Source organism: Hylobates moloch, unplaced genomic scaffold (assembly GCF_009828535.3).
Source record: "Hylobates moloch isolate HMO894 unplaced genomic scaffold, HMol_V3 SCAFFOLD_2, whole genome shotgun sequence".
Classification (NCBI taxonomy): Eukaryota; Metazoa; Chordata; class Mammalia; order Primates; family Hylobatidae; genus Hylobates; species Hylobates moloch.
Genome location: NW_026652277.1, coordinates 161,399,016 through 161,418,967, shown reverse-complemented (window position 1 = coordinate 161,418,967; position 19,952 = coordinate 161,399,016). Strand labels below are relative to the sequence as shown.

General features: G+C 39.2%; 1 protein-coding gene across 8 annotated transcripts in view; it reads right to left on the bottom strand.

Annotated features, from left to right (window-relative positions):
* PHACTR2 (phosphatase and actin regulator 2) overlaps positions 1 to 19,952 on the bottom strand; it is a 294,797-nt gene that overhangs the window by 64,703 nt on the left and 210,142 nt on the right. For 4 of the 8 annotated variants that reach the window (XM_032160709.2, XM_032160719.2, XM_032160738.2 and 1 more), the window contains exons 3-6: positions 18,927 to 19,007; positions 14,094 to 14,252; positions 7,451 to 7,690; positions 2,325 to 2,862 (exon numbers count right to left, since the gene is read on the bottom strand). In XM_032160709.2, the coding sequence (XP_032016600.1) occupies positions 2,325 to 2,862; positions 7,451 to 7,690; positions 14,094 to 14,252; positions 18,927 to 19,007 (1,018 nt within the window). The remainder of the gene's footprint in view (positions 1 to 2,324; positions 2,863 to 7,450; positions 7,691 to 14,093; positions 14,253 to 18,926; positions 19,008 to 19,952) is intronic. The other 4 variants (XM_032160745.2, XM_032160755.2, XM_032160761.2 and 1 more) reach the window with 2 other exon arrangements.

Below are 19,952 nucleotides of genomic sequence, written 5' to 3'. Positions count from 1 at the left end.
TCCCACCACTTTGGAAGGCCAAGGCGGGCGGATCACAAGGTCAGGAGTTCGAGACCAGCCTGGCCTATATGGTGAAACCCCATCTCTACTAAAAATACAAAAATTAGCCAGGTGTGGTGTCAGGTGCCCATAGTCCCAGCTACTGGGGAGGCTGAGGCAGGAGAATCGCTTGAACCTGGAAGGCAGAGGTTGAGGTGAGCCGAGATCATGCCACTGTACTCCAGCCTGGGTGACAGAGCAAGATTCTGTTTCAAAAACAAAACAAAACAAAACAACAACAACAACAAAAAACTTTATCCTCAGTGTGAAAGTGCTGAGAGGTAGAGCCTAGTGGGAGGTGTTTAAGTCATGAAGGCTCTGCCCTCGTGAATAGATTAATGCCATTTTCAAAAGGGCTCACAGGGGTAGGTTCACTCTGTTGTGCTCTCTGCCCTTCCACCTTCCACCATGTGATGACATGGAAAGAAGATCCTTGCCAAATGCTGCTGCCTTGATCTTGGACTTCTCAGCCCCTAGGACTGTGAGCCAATATTCTAATCATTATAAATTAACCAGTCTCAGGTACTCTATTACAGCACCACAAAATGTCCTAAGAAAGACACCATAACCATTCATTTCAATAAATCTTCTTTTCCTCTATCTTTTATTAAAATGTCAAACAAAGAAAATAATTTGTAATTTGACATTTATTTTTTCTTGGCTGTCCTTCAAACATTGGTGCTCAAAATGACTTAAAAAAAACCCAAAGAAACTAACAGAAGAGAAACGGCAGTAGAAGTAGAAGCCATTGCTTTGGAAAACATGAAATTATTCATTCAGAGCATGGAATTGGGTATGCATTCTGGCTTCACCACCACCAACTGGGCAGTCTGGTGCAAACTATTTTAGCTCTCTCAGTGCCAGTTATCTATAAAACAGGGATACTTTTGGGAAGATTTGTATAAATAAAATGATAATACATGTACAGTGCTTAGTTCCTGACATTAAATGACTATTCAATAAATAAAGGTTATTATCATTAGCAATTAAATAATTAAAGTTGATATTTTAGTCTCTTCACCAAAACCAACCTAATTAATGTAATAATTTTTTTTAAGTCTAACATGACAGATTGTTTTGAAAGAGAACCTTTTACATGATTTGAACAATGAATACAGCTTTTGTTCTTAGACTCAGGAGCAAAAAGCCAGGATGCAAGAGCTCTAATTCTGTCTTTGCTAGACAGAATTTATCATTGCGTCTACTATACTCTGACAGCCATCCATCCCTTCATACCTGTGGGACAGGGCTAATACGTTTTATTTACCTGTAAGTAGAATATTTATAGGACTTTGTGAGTGATGAAATGCAAAGAACGAAAGAGAATGAGGACCCTTGGATGAACCCCAGGTTTCCAGCTTGGGCAACTGGGTGATGGTAGGGCAACTGGGTGATGGTAAGGCAACTAACCCACCAACTGGATGAGGGTGAGGTAACATTGAGTTCCTTGGCCCATTTTGTTCAGGTACCTTCTTAAATGGAACTAAGACTACTTGAGCACTATCTTTTATCTTCCATCTAGCAATAGGGTCATCTTATCTTCAATGCTGCTTCCGCAATGTTAAAGTAGGTTGACTTTATCTATAACCATCTTAAATCCCTTTTTTATTTTCTTTCAACAATTCAGTGAGCATCCTTTGTGTGCCTATGGCATATCAGACTCCGGAGTGGTTGCTGGGCACACAGAGGTATGTAAGACATGTTGGCTAATTCTGTCCCACAGGGTTGTCTAAGTATAGTAGACACAATAACCAATTCTGTCTAGAAGTATTGAATGGCTTCACAGAGGACATAACATTTAAGCTGGGTGGGAATTTAAAGGAACAAGAAAGGGGACAACTCTACTGCTGGAGAAAAAAGAGTTCAAATTTGAGAGTTCTCTTCTGATCTTCTTTACGTTCTTGGAGAAGGGGAAGGCTCAGTAACTTGCTGACATGAGTGGGTAAGCACAATGGTAAAGTAAAGATTTAAAATAAGCACTGAAAGGAAAGAGAAGAGAATTGGGAGGGTGAAGAGATGAGCAGTGCTGAAGCAGGTTCTAACTGTACTTGAAAACACCGATCTCAAGTGGTATTTATCAGCTCTACCAACGCAATTTTCTCCTGCAGCCCTAGGCATTCCCAGGGCAGGGCTCTGACAAAGCAATAGTTGGATCATAAATATGCCTACCTAACATTCAGTAGATTAAATTATAAAAGAAAGCAAACCCGGTGCTTCATTTCCAACAGAATATATTAGTGATCTTTAGTTCTCAGATAAAATAGGGGGTTTGTTCCCCAACTCACCATTTTGCATTTTCTCTGTTAACACTTAAGCCAGTGCCTGAGTAGAGAGTGGTTCTGTTCGTCGGCTCTTCAGCCCAAAGAAGCTGACTTGGGTCTAAGGCAGAGACAGGCAGGTCAGCTCCAACGCTGACGAGGACAACTGGAGTGTCTGAGGCAGTAATGCACTGATCCTCAAGAGGGAGAGGGGGGGCCGGAGGAGAAGGTGCTGGAGCCACAGGGGGTGGAGGGACCATGGACTTGGATTTGCCTGTGTTCTGCTCCTCAACTCCAGGGACAGTCTGTTCGAGTTTGAAACTCTCCACTCTGGTCTCTGAAGGCTCTCCTTTAAGGTCGGATGTGCCAGAAGTGGTTGTGTCTGAGGACAGGTGAGAAGTCGTTGGCTGCTTGCCAGTTTTTTTCTTGCCCTTGGTGGTCCCCACTGTCCCTGTTTTGCTAGAAACTGTCTCCTTTGAAGCTTTGGGACGAGATGGGGTGGATGAAGTGGATGGTGAAGCTGAAGCTTTAGAGCCAGTTGTTTTTTTTGAATGAGAGGAGCCAGCTACAATAGAGAGACTTTGCATTAAAAAATCAAAGAATACAATGCTTTTTAAAATAAAGTAACCAAGGTGTAACTGTCAACAACATTTAAAATGTTCCCTTTAAAATTTGTTGAATAAATGTATAAAAGAAAATAGGCTAATCATGATAATAGTCTTGTCTTCCGCCCCTCCCTTCCTCCAATCCAGCAAAGAGCAAGTGATGTTCACAGCAAAACTCAGAGGAACAAGAGTCCTCTGTCTTCTCTCACTTTAGTCTTTAGCTGAGCCAGCCAAAGGGAGAATCTTCTGCCCCTTGTCTATGGGTCACTTGAAAAAAGCCCGGTATGCTCTCAAGAAGGAATATTATGGTGTGTAGAGGACAGACATCAGCAGCTAGCTGGGTGTAGCACACAATTCGGCTCATCATAAATTATACATGTTCTATGCTGTCTTTCTAGGAATCGAGTGGTGGCCTGTATTCAGAAGAGACTGGGGTATATATCCAGCTCCTTTCTGGGTCAAAAACAAAATCACTCATCTTACTGCTAAAAGAGTAAAATCCACACCAGCTGTTCCAGTAGCTCCAGAGAAGAAAGCTCACCATGCTGGACCCATGGCCACACAGGAAAGGTACACTCCCTTCAAAACATCAAAAGGCCAGAAAAAAACTTCTTGTTTACAAAACATATTTACATGGGTTGCTCCTAACTTTTTTTTTTTTTTTTTTTGAGACAAGGTCTTGTTCTGTCGCCCAGGCTGGAGTGCAGTGGTACAATATCGGCTCACTATAACTTCTGCCTCCTGGGCTCAAGTGATCCTCCTGCCTCAGCCTCCTGAGTAGCTGGGACTACAGGTGTGTACCACCATGCCTGGCTAACTTTAATGTATTTTTGTTGAGACAGGGTTTTGTCATGTTGCCCAGGCTGGTCTTGAACTCCTGGGCTCAAGTGATTCACCCATCTCGGCCTCCCAAAGTGAGAAGCTTTGATGGCTCCAGAGAATAACAGGTGTGAGCCACCGTGTCTGGTTCTAAATAATGTGAAGGGAAAGAATATCATTCTCAGGTCTTCTGACCCCACCTTCGCAAATGTGATCTTCCTTAGTGCTTAAGTTCCAAGAAAGTCTTCATCGAAGGATAGCTAGGGTATATTTGCCTACTTCCGGATAGGGCACCCTCACTCAAAACAGTTTCAGAGCAAAAAGATTAACTACTTTTTTCTTTATGTCATCTTGATAAATATATGATGATAAAATAAACTCCTATGAGAATACTCTTTTCTTTCATGACCTATAAATTTATCCTAATGGCTTCTTCTGTTATAATGTTGTTATGTTCCTTCTTTTCATGAAGGGTTCAACTATCTTTCATAAAACGATTAGAAAATATCTTGTTAGCATTGTGAAGCCAATCCACACTGTATACAGATGTTATTATAACTTACCTCCAGTTATGACTTTATTGAAGTCAATTGGGAGGGTGAAGAGATGAAGAATAAATGAAAGAATAGACAATGAGATGTAAGACTTCATTAATTCTGATTAGACTGATCCTAAAGAAGCCAGTCTCATTCAGTGGCAGGTTCCAGGCTTAAAAAGGAATCCCTATGGTTTTGGGGTCTTTATCATTTAAGATATACATAACTAGAATTCTTCTTCCCCAAATCTAGACCTGTTACTTTATAGAAAACAACCTTCCCTAGCCTAGAAGTCAAACTCATTAAGCACACTCCTTCAATCTAAGTCCAGTCTACATTTACTTTTCACAACAAAGACGCTAAGGATTCGGTGCCTAAGCATGTTCAATTATTTTCTTAGGTAAGTTAAACAGAATCCTTTTCACACATCAATTCTAATAATTTCTTAAAGAAAATTCTTTTTTTTTTTTTTTTTTTTTGAGACAGAGTCTCCCTCTGTCACCCAGGCTGGAGTGCAGTGGTGCAGTCTCGGCTCACTGCAACCTCTGCCTCCCGGGTTCAAGTGATTCTCCTGCCTCAGTCTCCCAATAGCTGGGATTACAGGTGCCCACCACCATGCCTGGTTAATTTTTGTATTTTTAGTAGAGATGGGGTTTCACCACATGGTACAGGCTGGTCTCGAACTCCTGACCTCAGATGATCCACCTGTCTTGGCCTCCCAAAGTGCTGGGATTACAGGCGTGGGCCACAATGCCTGGCCAAGAAAATTCTTTCTTCATTAACAGAAAAGTTAATTTTAGTTTGGCTTGAGGAAAAAGATATATTTTTTTCACCGCCCAGAGTGCAAATTCAAGCCACATTATAGTTTTTCTTAAAGAATCTTCTTAAATAACAGGTCTTTGTTGAAATCAAACATGTTGCTTAAGTTACCTTGAATTAAGGGCATGATAAAAAAAAATGCCGCCTCTCCTCAGTTAAGTACTTTTGTTGTTAATAACGTGTAACAATGAGAAACAAAAATCAAGGAGTTTTAACCCGATTTCTCTGGCAAAGAAGCTGAATGTTCTAAAACCGATATCTAGGTAGCTACAGGTCTATGCTGACTTAGTAAGAGAGAAAGAATCTTAACTTATGGCTGTTTTAACAACTTAAATCCCTGGACTGAACATCAAGAGTAGCATTTGAACAAACTTTTCCAGAAGGTCCATATTATTCAAATAAAACAAAGTTACTATGCAGAAAGTTCTAAATGGTTACAAATGGAATATCAGTAGGATCATAAAGGGATATTATCAATATTTGATAAAACGATTCTTACATGATGGGCTTGTTGGTGTACTTAAATGCAACCCCTGTTTTCTCTGTGACAGCCTCTGGAAAAGTCAGGCCTTTTGCAATACAATGAATAAAATGACTGTGCTATTCTCTTAGGAACATCATGAGTGCCTAAATAAATCTTCAAGCAAAATATCTGGAAAAGCCTCAAAATCGTTTACGGAAGCTGTCCCCTGTCCTCGTGTTAATCATCGGCTTTCTTCTGAGGGAAGTAAAGAGAGTCCAAGCTGAGTTCAGAGTGAGCCACTAACAGTGGAGAATGGGAAAGTGGAGAAGTTAGTGCAAGACCGGAGCTTAATTCCCAATGACAGAGTGATCGTTTGGGCTGTTCTATAAGAAGAAGATCAGTGCCTGCCTCATTTTAAGCAATGCTCCTAGGGTTTTCTAGGAAGTCTGGAAAACACACACAGATCCCAATAAGAACGGACACTGATGGGTGAGGACAGCTGGTCCCTGAGGAGATGGCCACTGGGCACTGTTGGCACATCATTCTGGGATATTGCAGTTTAGAGCTTATTAGAAGAGACCCAGACACTAAAGGTCAAAGGCGGGACGTGAGGAGCACAGGGAGAGGGATGTCTATTGGCATTCAGAGATCTGTTATACTGTCAACTAAACCGCTCTCTGAATTTGAGCATTATGGTCATACATTATGAGAGGAAAAAGATCAACACCAAGGCAAATCCTGACAGTCAACTGCTAGAAAGTTGCTGTTGATTTTAAGAAAAATATATATATATTTTTGAGATGGAGTCTCATTCTGTCGCCCAGGCTGGAGTGCAGTGGCGCGATCTCAGCTCACTGCAACTTCTGCCTCCTGGGTTCAAGCGATTTTCCTGCCTCAGCCTCCTGAGTAGCTGGGATTAGAGGTGTGTGCCACCATGCCTGGCTAATTCTTGTATTTTTAGCAGAGACAGGGTTTCACCACGTTGACCAGGTTGGTCTCGAACTCCTGACCTCAAGTGATCGATCCGCATCAGTCTCCCAAAGTGCTAGGATTACAGGCGTGAGCCACTGGGCCTGGCCTGATTAATGTCCTTTTAAAAGATAAATGACATGGTAGGCATCTTTCTTCCTCTTCACTAAAACAATGGGAGTTTCCACTTTGCATCAAGCATATCTCATTGTAAAGCAAAGCTGGATACATATTGCATGAAGTTATTTCAGGTCACTCAAACATCCACTGGTGATTTGTAATAGTAACTTATAACCACGTGACACCAGGATGTTTTGCCTTAGAACACACAAGTCTACAGGGGAAGTGTGGAACGCTGAAAGTGTAACTTTCCACTCCACTGAAATAGTTTTCACTGCAGTAGAAAGTGGTGGGGTGGAGCTGAAACAAGTGACATGAACCCTTTGTCATTTATCAGAAGGGAGATGACTATGGATGCTGAGGATTTAACACATTAACATCCAGCAAATATATCAAAGTTATAATTGTCACATTTTTATATGCAAACCTAAGATATTTTGAAAGAAAATCCAAGCCAAAAAGCCACCCATAAACTCATATAGGTAGAAGGTCAGTCAATGTCTAAATAATGTTATATCAGATCATTGTCATTCATCAGGCATACTACTCCCAGTATCCTTCAACTGGTGCTGGTAGTGGATACTCAAGATGAAACCAGTATATTCAGTCAAAAACTAATGAGGTGAACTATTCAATGGGTTGACTTTCCTTTGGTAGAGAGCAACAAAGGAATCTCCTGGGCATTCTTTGTGTCAAAGCTGAACCTGCTGGTGTAATGTCCTAAGACACCAAAAGCCCATCACACCTGGAAGAAACAATTAGCCCCATCCCAGAGTCAAGCACCTTAGAAGTGACCCCACAGGGCACTGGGGGCATACTCACCAGCCTCTCGGGTCGTGTTTCGGCTTGTTGGCTTGGGTGGAGGGACGGGGGCCTGCTTACCAGGAGCCTTGGTATTTTTTTTAATGGGAGGCACTTCGTCACCTTTGTGGCTGGCCCCAGCAGTGGCCCCTTTCGGAGGCACAGGTGATTTTTTGGGTTTAGGTTTGGGTCTAGGCTTAGGAGGAGCAGAAGGAGGTAGAGCAGGAGCTGCCGGTGTTTCAAAGTGGTTTTCAGTGTTCTCTATAAACAAGAAAGTGAACAGAAGCAGACTGATACAGACACACACCATATAAACACAAGGAGCAAGACATGACGATAGTGACACAAAGCGTGGCTGCTTGGTACTTGGGAACCAGCATGGAGTTCTGCACCAGACAGAGCACACTTTAGAGTGAAAACAAAGGCTGAAAGACAAACTTCAGAAGTGTTCTCAGGGTACATGAATCACCCTTTAATAAAACCGGGTTGTACAAACTACTTTGACGAAATTAGGTTGAGGATGTGTGTAAATGTTTGCAAGTCAGGGGCCTCAGTTCCAGCCTTGGATCTGGGGTTGCTGGATGATGATGTGGGTGTGAAGTGCTACGTTTAAATTGAACAAACAATGATTTAACAAAGTTGAAGGCTCCTGGAGACTGGCAGATGAACGCGTTACAGTCACTGCTGTGGGGTGAGGAATGACAGCTACAGCAACTGCTGGACTCATGGTTACCCTTGAGAACTCAAGCCTGATCCATCTGAAAGGGATCTGTGTTCAGTCTTGCTGTGATCAAAACCCAATTATTTTGTAAGCTAAGAGAGACTCTGGAGAATCTTTTACATGAGGCAACAATGCGCTTTACAATGAATCATCTTCTACTAGCAAAATTTTCTAAAGCTTTCCCAGTATATTGGCAGCTTCCTGTTCTAAAATAACTTCCTCTGCCCTTTCCTTCCTTTCTTTTCTTTTTTTTTTTTTTGTGTGTGTGTATGAAAGAAAATCTAAAAAAAAAAATTTTTTTTTTTTTTTGAGATAGGGTCTCGCTCTGTCACTCAGGCTAGAGTGCAGTGGTGTGATCACGGCTCACTGCAGCCTCTAACCTCAGCCTCCTGTGTAGCTGAGACCACAGGTGTTTGCCACCACACCCAGCTAATTTTTGAATTTTTTTGTAGAGATGGGGTTTTGCCACATTGCCCAGGCTGGTCTTGAACTCCTGGGCTCAAGCAATTTGCCTGCCTTGGCCTCCCAAAGTGCCGGGATTACAGGCATGAGCCACCATGCCTGACCTTTTCAAATACTGTCACAACTATAGGTACATCTAGATGGTGCCGAATCAAAGAAATACTTACGTCTATTTTGTAATGTAAACCCAATAATTATTTTGGAAAGACAAAGGCTAAAATTCATCCAAAACTCATACCTAAGAATAGCAGCTTTTCACAAGGTTTTGTGTAACCGGAGGAGAAAGAGTATTAGTTTCTTGTTACTGAAAGACAGTGGAGATGCTGAAGGTTCATTCACATATTCACATCTGTATTCTTTCTAATAGTGGCTGATGAGAATTAAACTAAAATACCATTCTAGTCCAAAGAGCTAAGCAGCATTTCTTTAAAAATGGGGCACAATAAAAAAGCATGAGACAGTGTTAAGACAAGATCGAGCCTTAACCAAGGCTCCCATAATTGAATGCTCAAAAAAGGGTTTTAATATTGGAATATATTGCATTTTATTATTATTTCTATTATTTTGTTTCTTATCCTAATGAGTGTGAAGTATAGAATTCTCTTTTAACCACATTCCCCATAAATCCCCATATATAATTAGCATATGATGACTTCAGTTACAACAGGTAATCAATAAAGCTTTACCTTTAAAGTTCACCTTTGATCCTACCTCAGCCACAAAATCCTCTCCTGTCACTGTGGCCCAAGTTGACCTCTTCTACCTCTGAACTTAGCTGGGCGTGGTGGCAAACACCTGTGGTCTCAGCTACACAGGAGGCTGAGGTTAGAGGCTGCAGTGAGCCGTGATCATACCACTGCACTCTAGCCTGAGTGACAGAGCGAGACCCTATCTCAAAAAACAAAATTTTTTTTTTTTTTTTTAGATTTTCTTTCATACACACACACACACACACACACACACACAAAGTGGCTTATTGTGTGCGCCACTTACTCAACATTTATCAGAAGCTATTTTGTATTTTTGCCTTTCTGTTTATACATCTTTTCTCCTCAACTAAGCTGAGTATCATGTATATTAATAGTAATGGCCCTCTTAACTCAGCCAGTCTTAACCAGGCAAGTAAATCACAAAAGTCAGTTAGGTTTGAGAATGATACAAGTTGATACACACCTATAACATCTAATTTTAACTTAAAATATATAAATATACATTAACTTCCCAGTCTTCTGACATATGGCTGAAGTCTATTCTTTAAATACATCTTTGTAACTTCAGCCCCCAGTATAATACCATGAAGTATGGAGACTAAGTCCAGTAGTGTCATCCATAGTGAAAGTCAAACTGATCTGTAACACGTCACCTTAATTCTCTTATATACCATAAACTCTACACATGTTTTATCCTCTCCCTTAATAGCATGTCACTGATGGATATTTTTCCTTTCTGCCTAAGGCTTAAAATTCTAAAGGTATACCGGAAAGAATCCAGCTTCTGGGTTTGGGAAGGAGGAGATGGTTCACCAGATTGGTTGGCAACGACAACCCACCAGGGAGAAAATGAACACACTGCAAACAGACTTTCTCCTGGCTCCTTAGAGAATACGGTCCACTCCTCCTGACTCTTCAAACGCTACCAACTATGTGTGAACATTTGTCATTCTGGTAATTCTTAAGTTGTGTGTGTGTGTGTGTGTGTGTGTGTGTGTGTGTGTGTGTGTGCGCGTGCGCGTGCGCATGCGCACGTGTACATGCACACACACGCAGGGACATATAAGTATGCAAATAGTATGATTTTTTGACTGAATTATAAACTCCTTTTGTCTGAAATTTAAAATTCCGTCAAACACAATGCTGTAAACACTATGTCTGTTCAACGAATGGGACTGACCGTCTAATAGTTATTGACACACACATCAGTAGAAAACAGAGCTTTAGTTGCAGCTGGGAGGTAATGAATTAAGTCAAGTTGTATATTTTACACTTACCATGTGATCTGAAGACATGATATAAACCGATGGCGTATAGGAGTATTATCACTTCAAGACAAGGTTAAGAAAGGGCTGCCTAGTCATTCTGGCTTGATAAGGACACTAGCCTTCCCAGCAATGCGGTCTGGAAAACAAGCTGTTTCCCATACTTCCAGGCTTGGCTCCTTTGCGCACTGGAAGATTTGAGCTCAACGATACTTAAAACAAGCCTGGGGCTGCATGTGGTCTTCACCCTGTCTAGAATGCAATTCTTACCCAATTCCTCTGCTTCACTTGATTACCTCCTTTTTGTTTCCTTCATGTCTTAGTTTGTAAACATCTTCCTCTGAGAACCAATGTGGGTCCTCACTGTGAGCTCCCTTGGGTTGCTGTGCTCAGGCCTTCTATGGTACTTCGCATCTTGCATTACAATTGTCCATTTGCATTCTAGTCTCCTCACAGGTCATGCTCTTAGGGCAAAGGCCATTTTTCATTTACTACTCTTTTCCTGGCCCCTAGTAGAGTCTCACCCATGGTAGACCTTCATTATTTGTGGAACAAATAAGTGTTCACCACTTGTTATTTCATTGAAGATTTTTAAATAATAACTTAATAAAACTAGTATCAAGCAAGATTTCTAAGAATTCTTATAAAATCTTATAATTATTTAAAATTATTATTATTTTCTTTTTTTGAGACTGGCTGTCACCCAGGCTGGAGTGCAATGGTGCCTGACCTCAGCTCACTACAACCTCCACCTCCCAGGTTCAAGCAATTCTCCCTGCCTCAGCTTCCCAGTAGCTGGGATTACAGGCGCCCACCACTACGCCCAGCTATTTTTGTATTTTTAGTAGAGATGGGGCTTCGCCATGTTGGCCAGGCTGGTACTGAACTCCTGACCTCAGGTGATCTGCCCGCCTCGGCCTCTCAAAGTGCTGAGATTACAGGGGTGAGCCATAAGATTTCTTATATTTAATACCAAGCTTTGTTTAATAGGGAGCAAGTCAGTTTTTCTGCTCTTATATATATAAAGGCACTTACTGAGAAAGAATAATGGGAGACCAAGAGCCCCAAAGACCTTCAGGAAGAAGTCTCTAGTATTAGGCAGAGGAGACTCAAGACCACTGTACCAACTGCAGAATCAGGTGCCTTCAGGAGCCCCAGAAATGCCCAGGGGGCCTGGGTGGAATCTACTCACAGAGCAAGTGTGAAGGACACCACGTGCCTTTTGTTTTGCTTTCTTTGACGGTGATGTTTCAAATATTAAAGTATTGAGATATTGTCTTATGAAGAGATCTAATACACATCTAGGGCTCTAAAGGCAGATGATATGGTTTGGCAAATCTAACCAAATAGATGACAGAAGGCTCTTGAATAAGTTGGCTTCATGCAGGAGGAAAGGGAGCGCTGTATCCCAAAATAAAGGGTGAATTAAGATCATGGGATGGTAGGGTTTGCATGGTAGTGAGCGCACACAAGCAGTGAGACCAGAAGAGGAGCAGAGGCAAAAGTGAAGCTTGAGTTGGTCTTCAGAATGAAAAATGTGTTTTTCTAGAGAAATAAATTGTTACCTTTGTCATAAGGCATTTTCTAATTAATACAATACACTGTAATATTAGTTATGCGTGAGATTCTTTTCAGTCTCACGAAGTGGCTTCTATACCTAATGCTTCTCCTCGTGGCTCTGGTGTGTGCACTTTCCAAACAGGAGAGAGCCGCACTGCCTCATTAGTGGTGTGTCAGCATCCAGCACTCCCAGCTCCTTCGTCATGTACCTACTAGCCAAGCAGGAGGCTCTCTTGGACCTTATCAGACAAGGAAGAATTGAATGTACTAATTCTAAGTAAAGAAAAACATCTCTCAACTATTCATGGACCCATAAGGTCTGCTATCTTCTTTAAAGAACATCAAGGTCTGTTGGTTAATTCATATAAAACTGTCAGGAGCTTTTTATTATGCTGATAAGGGAAACACTTCCTTTGATGTCTGGCCAGTCCAGTGACGAATACCCTGCACAGACCAGGCACCAGAGATGGCACTGTTACGTAATGCAGGATGCGATTCTTGGATGTGAGAAGGCTGCCAGGGACAAACCACAGATGGATTTGAAATTCAACAGTCTGGCGAGACAGGACAGAAAGACTTAAACAAAAAACATCACTACTTGCGTTAATACTTTCAACTGAATCCCACTAAAATTTATTTAAGTCTACTTTCTTTTTATGTTCCAGGAATATTATCATTGAAAGTATTAGTTAATTTCATAATTCGTGTACATAAGCTTAACCAGACTCCTTCAATGGAACAAGGCTAGATAAAGCCCTTGAAATAAAGCAAAATAATACATTTCTAACAGATTATTTACACAGGCTTCTAAAACTTTTAAAGGCTAATATATATGCAAATAATGAACGGTTATGAACTTCCAGAGAGGATGATTTTAAGTTACAATGGTGTGTTTAATAGGGCCATCAAATACTCTTTTTTCCCTTTCTCTCTCAAGGATCTGGGTCAAGAACGGAGGAAGAGAATTCACTTTCATCAGTTTCTAAGAGTTCAAAATGCCCACAGAACACACACTAGGTTTGACAAAATTTTACCATTCAACTTAGAGACAGACATTATAAAACAGGAAATAGTATATTTCCTAAAGATTCCTTCCTATGCTGCATGGAGGCATCTAGAATCTCCCCACAAAACCTTTCCTTATAGAAGTTTCATTTCATATTTGGAGGTTCCTACACATTACAGCAGTGGTATCGAGATGTCATCAATCCAGAACCAGGAATCTGTGAATGTTCTCGGAGTCCCTGACAGACATGAACTTTGCAGGTATCTCAGTCTACTGTAGCATATTCACTCTAGGAACCAAGGTCTCTAAAGAAGCCTTCTGGGAATAGCATAATCGCCTCTGGCACATTTTGAAGTTTCCAATTGCACAGAGGCTGTGGGAATCAGCCAGCAGAGCAACCACAGTCCGTGGCATCTCTGGGAGCTATTCCTGGGTCTCTCTCAGTAACGTCTGGAACCTATGATACTGGATATGTGGATGCCACCAGCCAAGTTCCCACTGCTGGAGACAGTGCTGGGCTGAACAAGCCATGTGGGTTTTGATATTCCTCCATGCTGAACTGCTCACGGGGCCAATTGTAACCAGCAGAGAAAGATGTTCAGATTTCTCACTTTCATTATGATCCTGAGACAAAGCTCCTAAGAAAGGATAATCTTCCCAGACATCTCTAATGATTAAAGAGGCCACCCCTTCTGATTATTACTTTTAATTAACATTTTTAATAATCGAAAAAACAAATACTGTGCTTATAAAATGGATGCATCTACCTGAGAAAATCATCTGATTTCACTTTACCAGTTATCATTTCTTTCTTTTTTCTATTTGTAAACCTCTCCTCTGCAGACTGCTGGTTTTAGAATCACTAGTTGGAGCCTAAGTGCTGGTTCTAGACATTGAGCTATATACTAAAGTAAATAATACGGGTTTGTCTTTATTTTACCTTTCTTATCTTCTGCCTTTTCCTCCAGAGGTGATGTTTTTTCAGATACAGAGTCATTACCTTCTTCAGACTTTACTACATTTTCCTCTCGGGTAGATTCCTCTCCGATGGGTATCATGTGCCCATTTGAATTTTCAAAGTTAACTGTTACATCTCCATCTAAAATGGGAAAGAAACACCTAGATGTCTAACTTGCTGGCTTTCTTAAAAACAAGTTTTCCAGTTACTAGGATTGTAGAATTTGGATTCATGTTTCAGTCCCTGGGAACCAAATACACCCTGCACTGTTTCACCAGTATATTCAAAACAAAAGAGCTAGAAAATCCTCCGTCTTGGGGAAAAGCTGCTATGGAGGGAATATCTATGCGCCATTTCAAGACAACAGGAATGATCATCCTACTTATCCAATATCCCAGGGAAGCAGAGTCCCTCGTTCAGGTGCTTAGGTTTGTCTGAAGTCAATACTTATGTGTTTCCTTGCCATTCAGAAACAGAATGGCAAAAGGAATAATCTGGAAAAAGAAATAAACATTTTACAAGCACCAAAAACACAAGGTGGATGCAAATACACAAATAACATGAAATGTAATTACACATACAAACAATAAGTGGGAGAATATGAAAATTTCCAAGTACTACTGGTTCCAGAATCTATTAAGTATATGATGTGCTAACTTCACACAGTAATATAACTGCTACTCTATATTTAGGGAAAAGATGATAGCAAGGCTATTTTTATTTTTATTTATTTATTTATGGAAAGATTAAAGCATACTCAGGTAATTATTATATATAACTAGCCAAAAAGTCCCTAAGTTGTCCTAAAAATAATTTGAAAATGTTCGAGAAAAAAAAAAACACATAAAAAAGTAATCACAAAGGAATTTTAAAAAACCATAATGGATACAATGTTGAAGAGATATCTAAATCATAAATGACTAAGTTTAACTCCTGTATTTCCATGATTCCTGGGGGTTTCTAAAGTGAAAGAGACTTTGCAGAAATGTTTAATTCAGTGATTCTTGAAAAGATTAACCCTACTTTATATCTGGAAAATTTTAAGAGGCTTTGCTACCATTGTAAAAGAAAAATTAATGAATGGAAGGTTTGAGCAAACTTAAAAACCTGCTTGATTAGAGCTCTTTCTATTTTTTACCACTCTTATCTTGGCAATCATTATAAAACAGAAACCATTTCCCAAATTGTCATTAAATATGATTGAATTGCTTTGGCTTAACAATAAAATCCATTTGCCTTCTGAACAAACAGGTATGACATTTTAATAAATCAACTACATATCATGAAATTATGTCATTTTTAGAATGAAAAAGCAATCGTTGCTTAGTCATATAACTCCCAATAACTTATAACTAAGTCCTGTGTAAAACTAAAATAAACAATAATTGAAGGCAATGCCATTACAAGTAAATCTCAACTATTTTAATAAAATTAAAGTAAGAATTTTTTAAAGACTATACGTCAAACCAAAGAGAACCCAAATGATTCTTAATTCCTATTATTAAATCCCAAGAAATTAGCTATAAAAAGGAGGAGAACACAATATATCCAGATAAAATAAAAATGAAGAATGGAAAATTCCAAACAAAATAGAAAACCACTTGCTTATGTATAAAAATCTTCAGTTTTTAGGTAACGCAAATATAAATTTATCTTTGTTTTCTTTGACTTTAGTTGATAATAAAAGTATATTGAAGTCATGTCAATGACAATTTAATTCTATTTTAAGCATTATTATATTAAAATTCTTTAGTTAAATAACTGATTTATTAAATTTAGAAAAACCTAGAGAGAAATTTTAATAGTTGTGACACAAGAAGAAATTGGATTATCCTATGATAGAGAGAAATAGTCAACAATGTGGAAAATACTTACTTTGAGGCATGAAATAAAGCTAGTTAGTATGAAAATAATTGTAGAAAAAAGAGACACGTTTGTGATAAATATGGAATTCAAGAACAAAACAGAAGGGAAGTAAAGTTATTAATTAGTTGGTGTGTATATTGAAAAGGTTTTCTAGTATTGAGTGTTAAGGAAGTTGTTTTAGAATTAAAATAAGTTAAATCCTTGATATAGTGTGTGTGTGTAAGTAAAATGCAAGCAGAGCAAAGGAAGGCAAGAAGGTGCTGAGCTGGATGGCAGGTGACAATAAGCGGCCCAAGTCAACATGTCTCACGAGAGCAAAGGAAAGGGAAAACTCACAACGTAGTTGTCAGCTTAAAGTAAAATGAGAGATAAAGCACAAACAGAAACAAGTGGTTACATAAGGAACACGAGGGTGTTTGAAGGGGGTTACCTCCTTCTAGTAAACAGGTGTATTGGGGATATATTATAGTTAAAGGGAGACAGATAGAAAGAGAAAATCATGTATGACCAAAAGGCAAGTGATAAAAGTCCACAGTGGGAGAAAAGGAAAGGATGGCACACAGGCAAAACCACCTCCACACCCTCATGTCAAAAGCTAAGGGAAAAGATGGAGGGAAAAAAGCAGAGGTAAGCAGCAAACTTGGACTAGATCATAGACTTCCCAGGAGAGAAGAGGAATCACTGAACTTTTAGGTTGAAGGTATGTCTGGATGTAAAAAAAAAAAAAAAAAAAAACTAAAAGGAAAAATAATAATAGCCGGGAGAGTATGGGATATGATGGGATGGGGTCAAACTCAGGGTAGCTAGAGGGATTTTTAAAGTCTATCTGGCTCACTGAATAAAGGGCTTGATGGACAGGCACTGTCAAGCAGAGGCAAGGTCAAGAAGATCAAGGCAAAGAATGAATCTTCACTGGCAGCAGAAAGGAGGTTGTTACCAAGAACAGCAGCTTCTAGTCTCTCAGACTGAAATTCTCCAGATAATTGCTTTTGGGAAAATCACAGAAAACTATTTTCTCCAGCCCTCAGCTGAAAAGGGGAAGGACTCCATTTACCACTGACATCCTCAGGAACCTTCAACCATTAGATAATTTCTACGGTTCTAGATAGGGACCATGGAAAAGCTGCAAAGTAAAATCTAGTATTTTATGACTTCTCAAACATGAAGCCTATTATTACATTATGCTTAGGTTAAAAAACTATTTTGTTCTTTTATGTTTTAAAACTTTTAGCTTCCACTGGAAAAGTTAAATATAAAGATCAGAGAGTCAGATTTCTGAGAAGTATATGTTGGCCCAAGAAATTATAATCTATGAGGCAAATAGTTTCACAGATTAGGCAGAATAAAAATCATTTCCTTAAATTGACTATTGCTACTTGGTTTTTAGACAGAGCAAATTCTTTTGCTACCTACAAATTTTAATTAGGAAAAAAAGAAGGGCTTTTAATCTTCACCTTTAAACCCATTAACAGTTTCAATCATAAAATTTTCCATTTTGTATTTTCTTTAAAATATTTCTAAATAAATGATGTCTAATAAATGCATTGGCCCATCTCATAAAGCTGATGGCCCAGTGTTAAACTTTCAATGGGTATATTATTTCTCTATTGCCTTCAGAGACATTGGACGGGATTAATTTTGATCTTGCAAGTCTACCTTTAAGTTTAAAAAGTTAGAAATGTGCATTTTTAACTCTTAAAAGTCTCAAACAGGAAATAAATAGCTTCAAAATAATAGAAAAACAGGGAAAACATAAAATTCATTCATAAAGTAGAGTAAGAAAAGTTTGACAGGTCAGAAATTGAAGTAAAATACCTAAAATTGCGAGGGCTTAAGAAAATGCTACTATTCACTCCAGAGTTCCCTACTTTCTTTGATTCAGGAGAAAAACAGGAAAGCATTTCTCAGCTCCACTCTGGAATTATTCAGATGCTGGAAAAAGCATGTCATTTTGATTTACAAATAGTGAATGCCAAAAAATGTTAAGTCCTTTGCAAGGAACATATATCAGGAAAACAGCTGTACTATTATTTCAATTTCAATTTCAATTCTAAATTAATAGCATTTTATTTGTTCCCATAAAAGTACAATAATAATACTTTATTATTACAGTAAATGTGAGGGGAAGGGAGGCATGAGATAAATCAACAATATTGCAACAAAATGTCCTTTAATTTTAAATTTAATAGTGGAAGTGATGAAAATCATTAGGTATTATTTATCTGGAGAAATAACCAATATTAGTGTCTTCTTTTGAGCATCAGTACCAGTTTCTATCTGATCCTTGTCTTTTCTGAACAAAGTTCCTCCTTGGGAGGATAGAGAAAAAAAGAGAAGATCAGAGATAGGGAAAAAAATTAGAAATAATCATTGCTAGGGAAAGATTCAGAGAAATGAAAAGAGAACAATATTGCAAAATTACTTGAGAGAACGCAGAAAGTAGGTTAGTTTAGTTTGCCTATTCATGCTTTATTGATTGTACATTTCAGTGTTATTATAGAGTGCAAAGGACAAGAGGTATGTGTGCCTTCTCTCTTCTCTTTTATTGGTAGTCTTAAGAAACAAAATAGCATGAACCAAGCTAAAACTTTGCATTTACTCAAACACATGAGTTTCATGTGAATAGAAAGACTGAAGCTCAAGAATAAAGAGAAGGAGCCATAAGCATTTGTATCTCATCTGTATTGGCCTCAGATGTACCTTTGCAGAGTTTTAGGTTTAGAATGACATATGGTGACGGATTCACCAGGAAAGTCACTAGAATTCTATAATACTTCAGATTGTCTGCAGCTCACAAACGCATTACCAATGGAAGCAAGGCTCTTGGAATGCAGTAATCACCGCTTTACCTTACAAAGACCATGATCACTTTAAATTTCAAAAGAAAACAAAAGAAAGACCAAAGAATGAAGGACCAAAATATTGAAAATGTATGATTAATTTCCTCACCTTGATCAGGCAATTCCTTAAGCACTCCCCTTCTTATCAGCTCCTCTCTACTTTGTCGTGTGGATATCTTCCTTTCTAATACTTTTAAAAAGAACAAGCACAAGTAAGAATCAAGTCATTCCTTAAGATAATTATGAAAAACATTCCAAGTAGAATTGAGCACATTTATTCTCCTCACATGAGGGCTCAAACTTGTTTTCTTAGTTGCTTAACAAAACACATGATCTGAGTTGAATTAACACAGCTATGACAAGAGCAAATGGCTGCAGCCCATGATCTGAAGTCCAGCCGCCATCCCTGGTCTTTCAAATGGCCACCTTTGGCCTGGTGTCCAGGCATATTATTACATACCAACTAGAGAGCATAAAGGCTGCTTCTCACGCTGAAGCTAGAAATGTTGCATTCTAAAACATATAATTCTATGGATATGCAGTGTATGAAGAAGATATGTATGTTTACATTAAAGAAAAAAACACATAAACATCGGTAAATATTCTGGGTAACCCATTTGCATTCCAGGAAAATGAACTATTTTCTAGTGTTTTATCTCTCACTCCATCTATTACAAAAGCCCAACACATCATATTTCTATAACTCTTTCCCCTGCATTCTCACTAATTCTAGAGAGTTCTCATATATTAGCTGACAATCCCCAGGTCTTAGGAGGATGGAGAAGGCAGTTAAGAATAATCAGCTTTCAGCCAGGAACAGTGGCTCATGCCTGTAATCCTAGCATTTTGGGGAGGGGCCAAGGTGGGTGGATCACCTGAGGTCAGGAGTTCGAGACCAGCCTGGCCAACATGGCAACACCCCATCTCCGAAAAATACAAAAATTAGCTGGGCGTGGTGGTGGGCACCTGTAACCCCAGCTATTCGGGAGGCTGAGGCAGGAAAATCGCCTGAATCCAGAAGACAGAAGTTGCAGTGAGCCAAGATCGTGCCATTGCACGCCAACCTGGGCGACAAGAGTGAAACTCCATCTCAGAAAATAATAATAATAATAATCAGTTTTCACAGACATGTAAA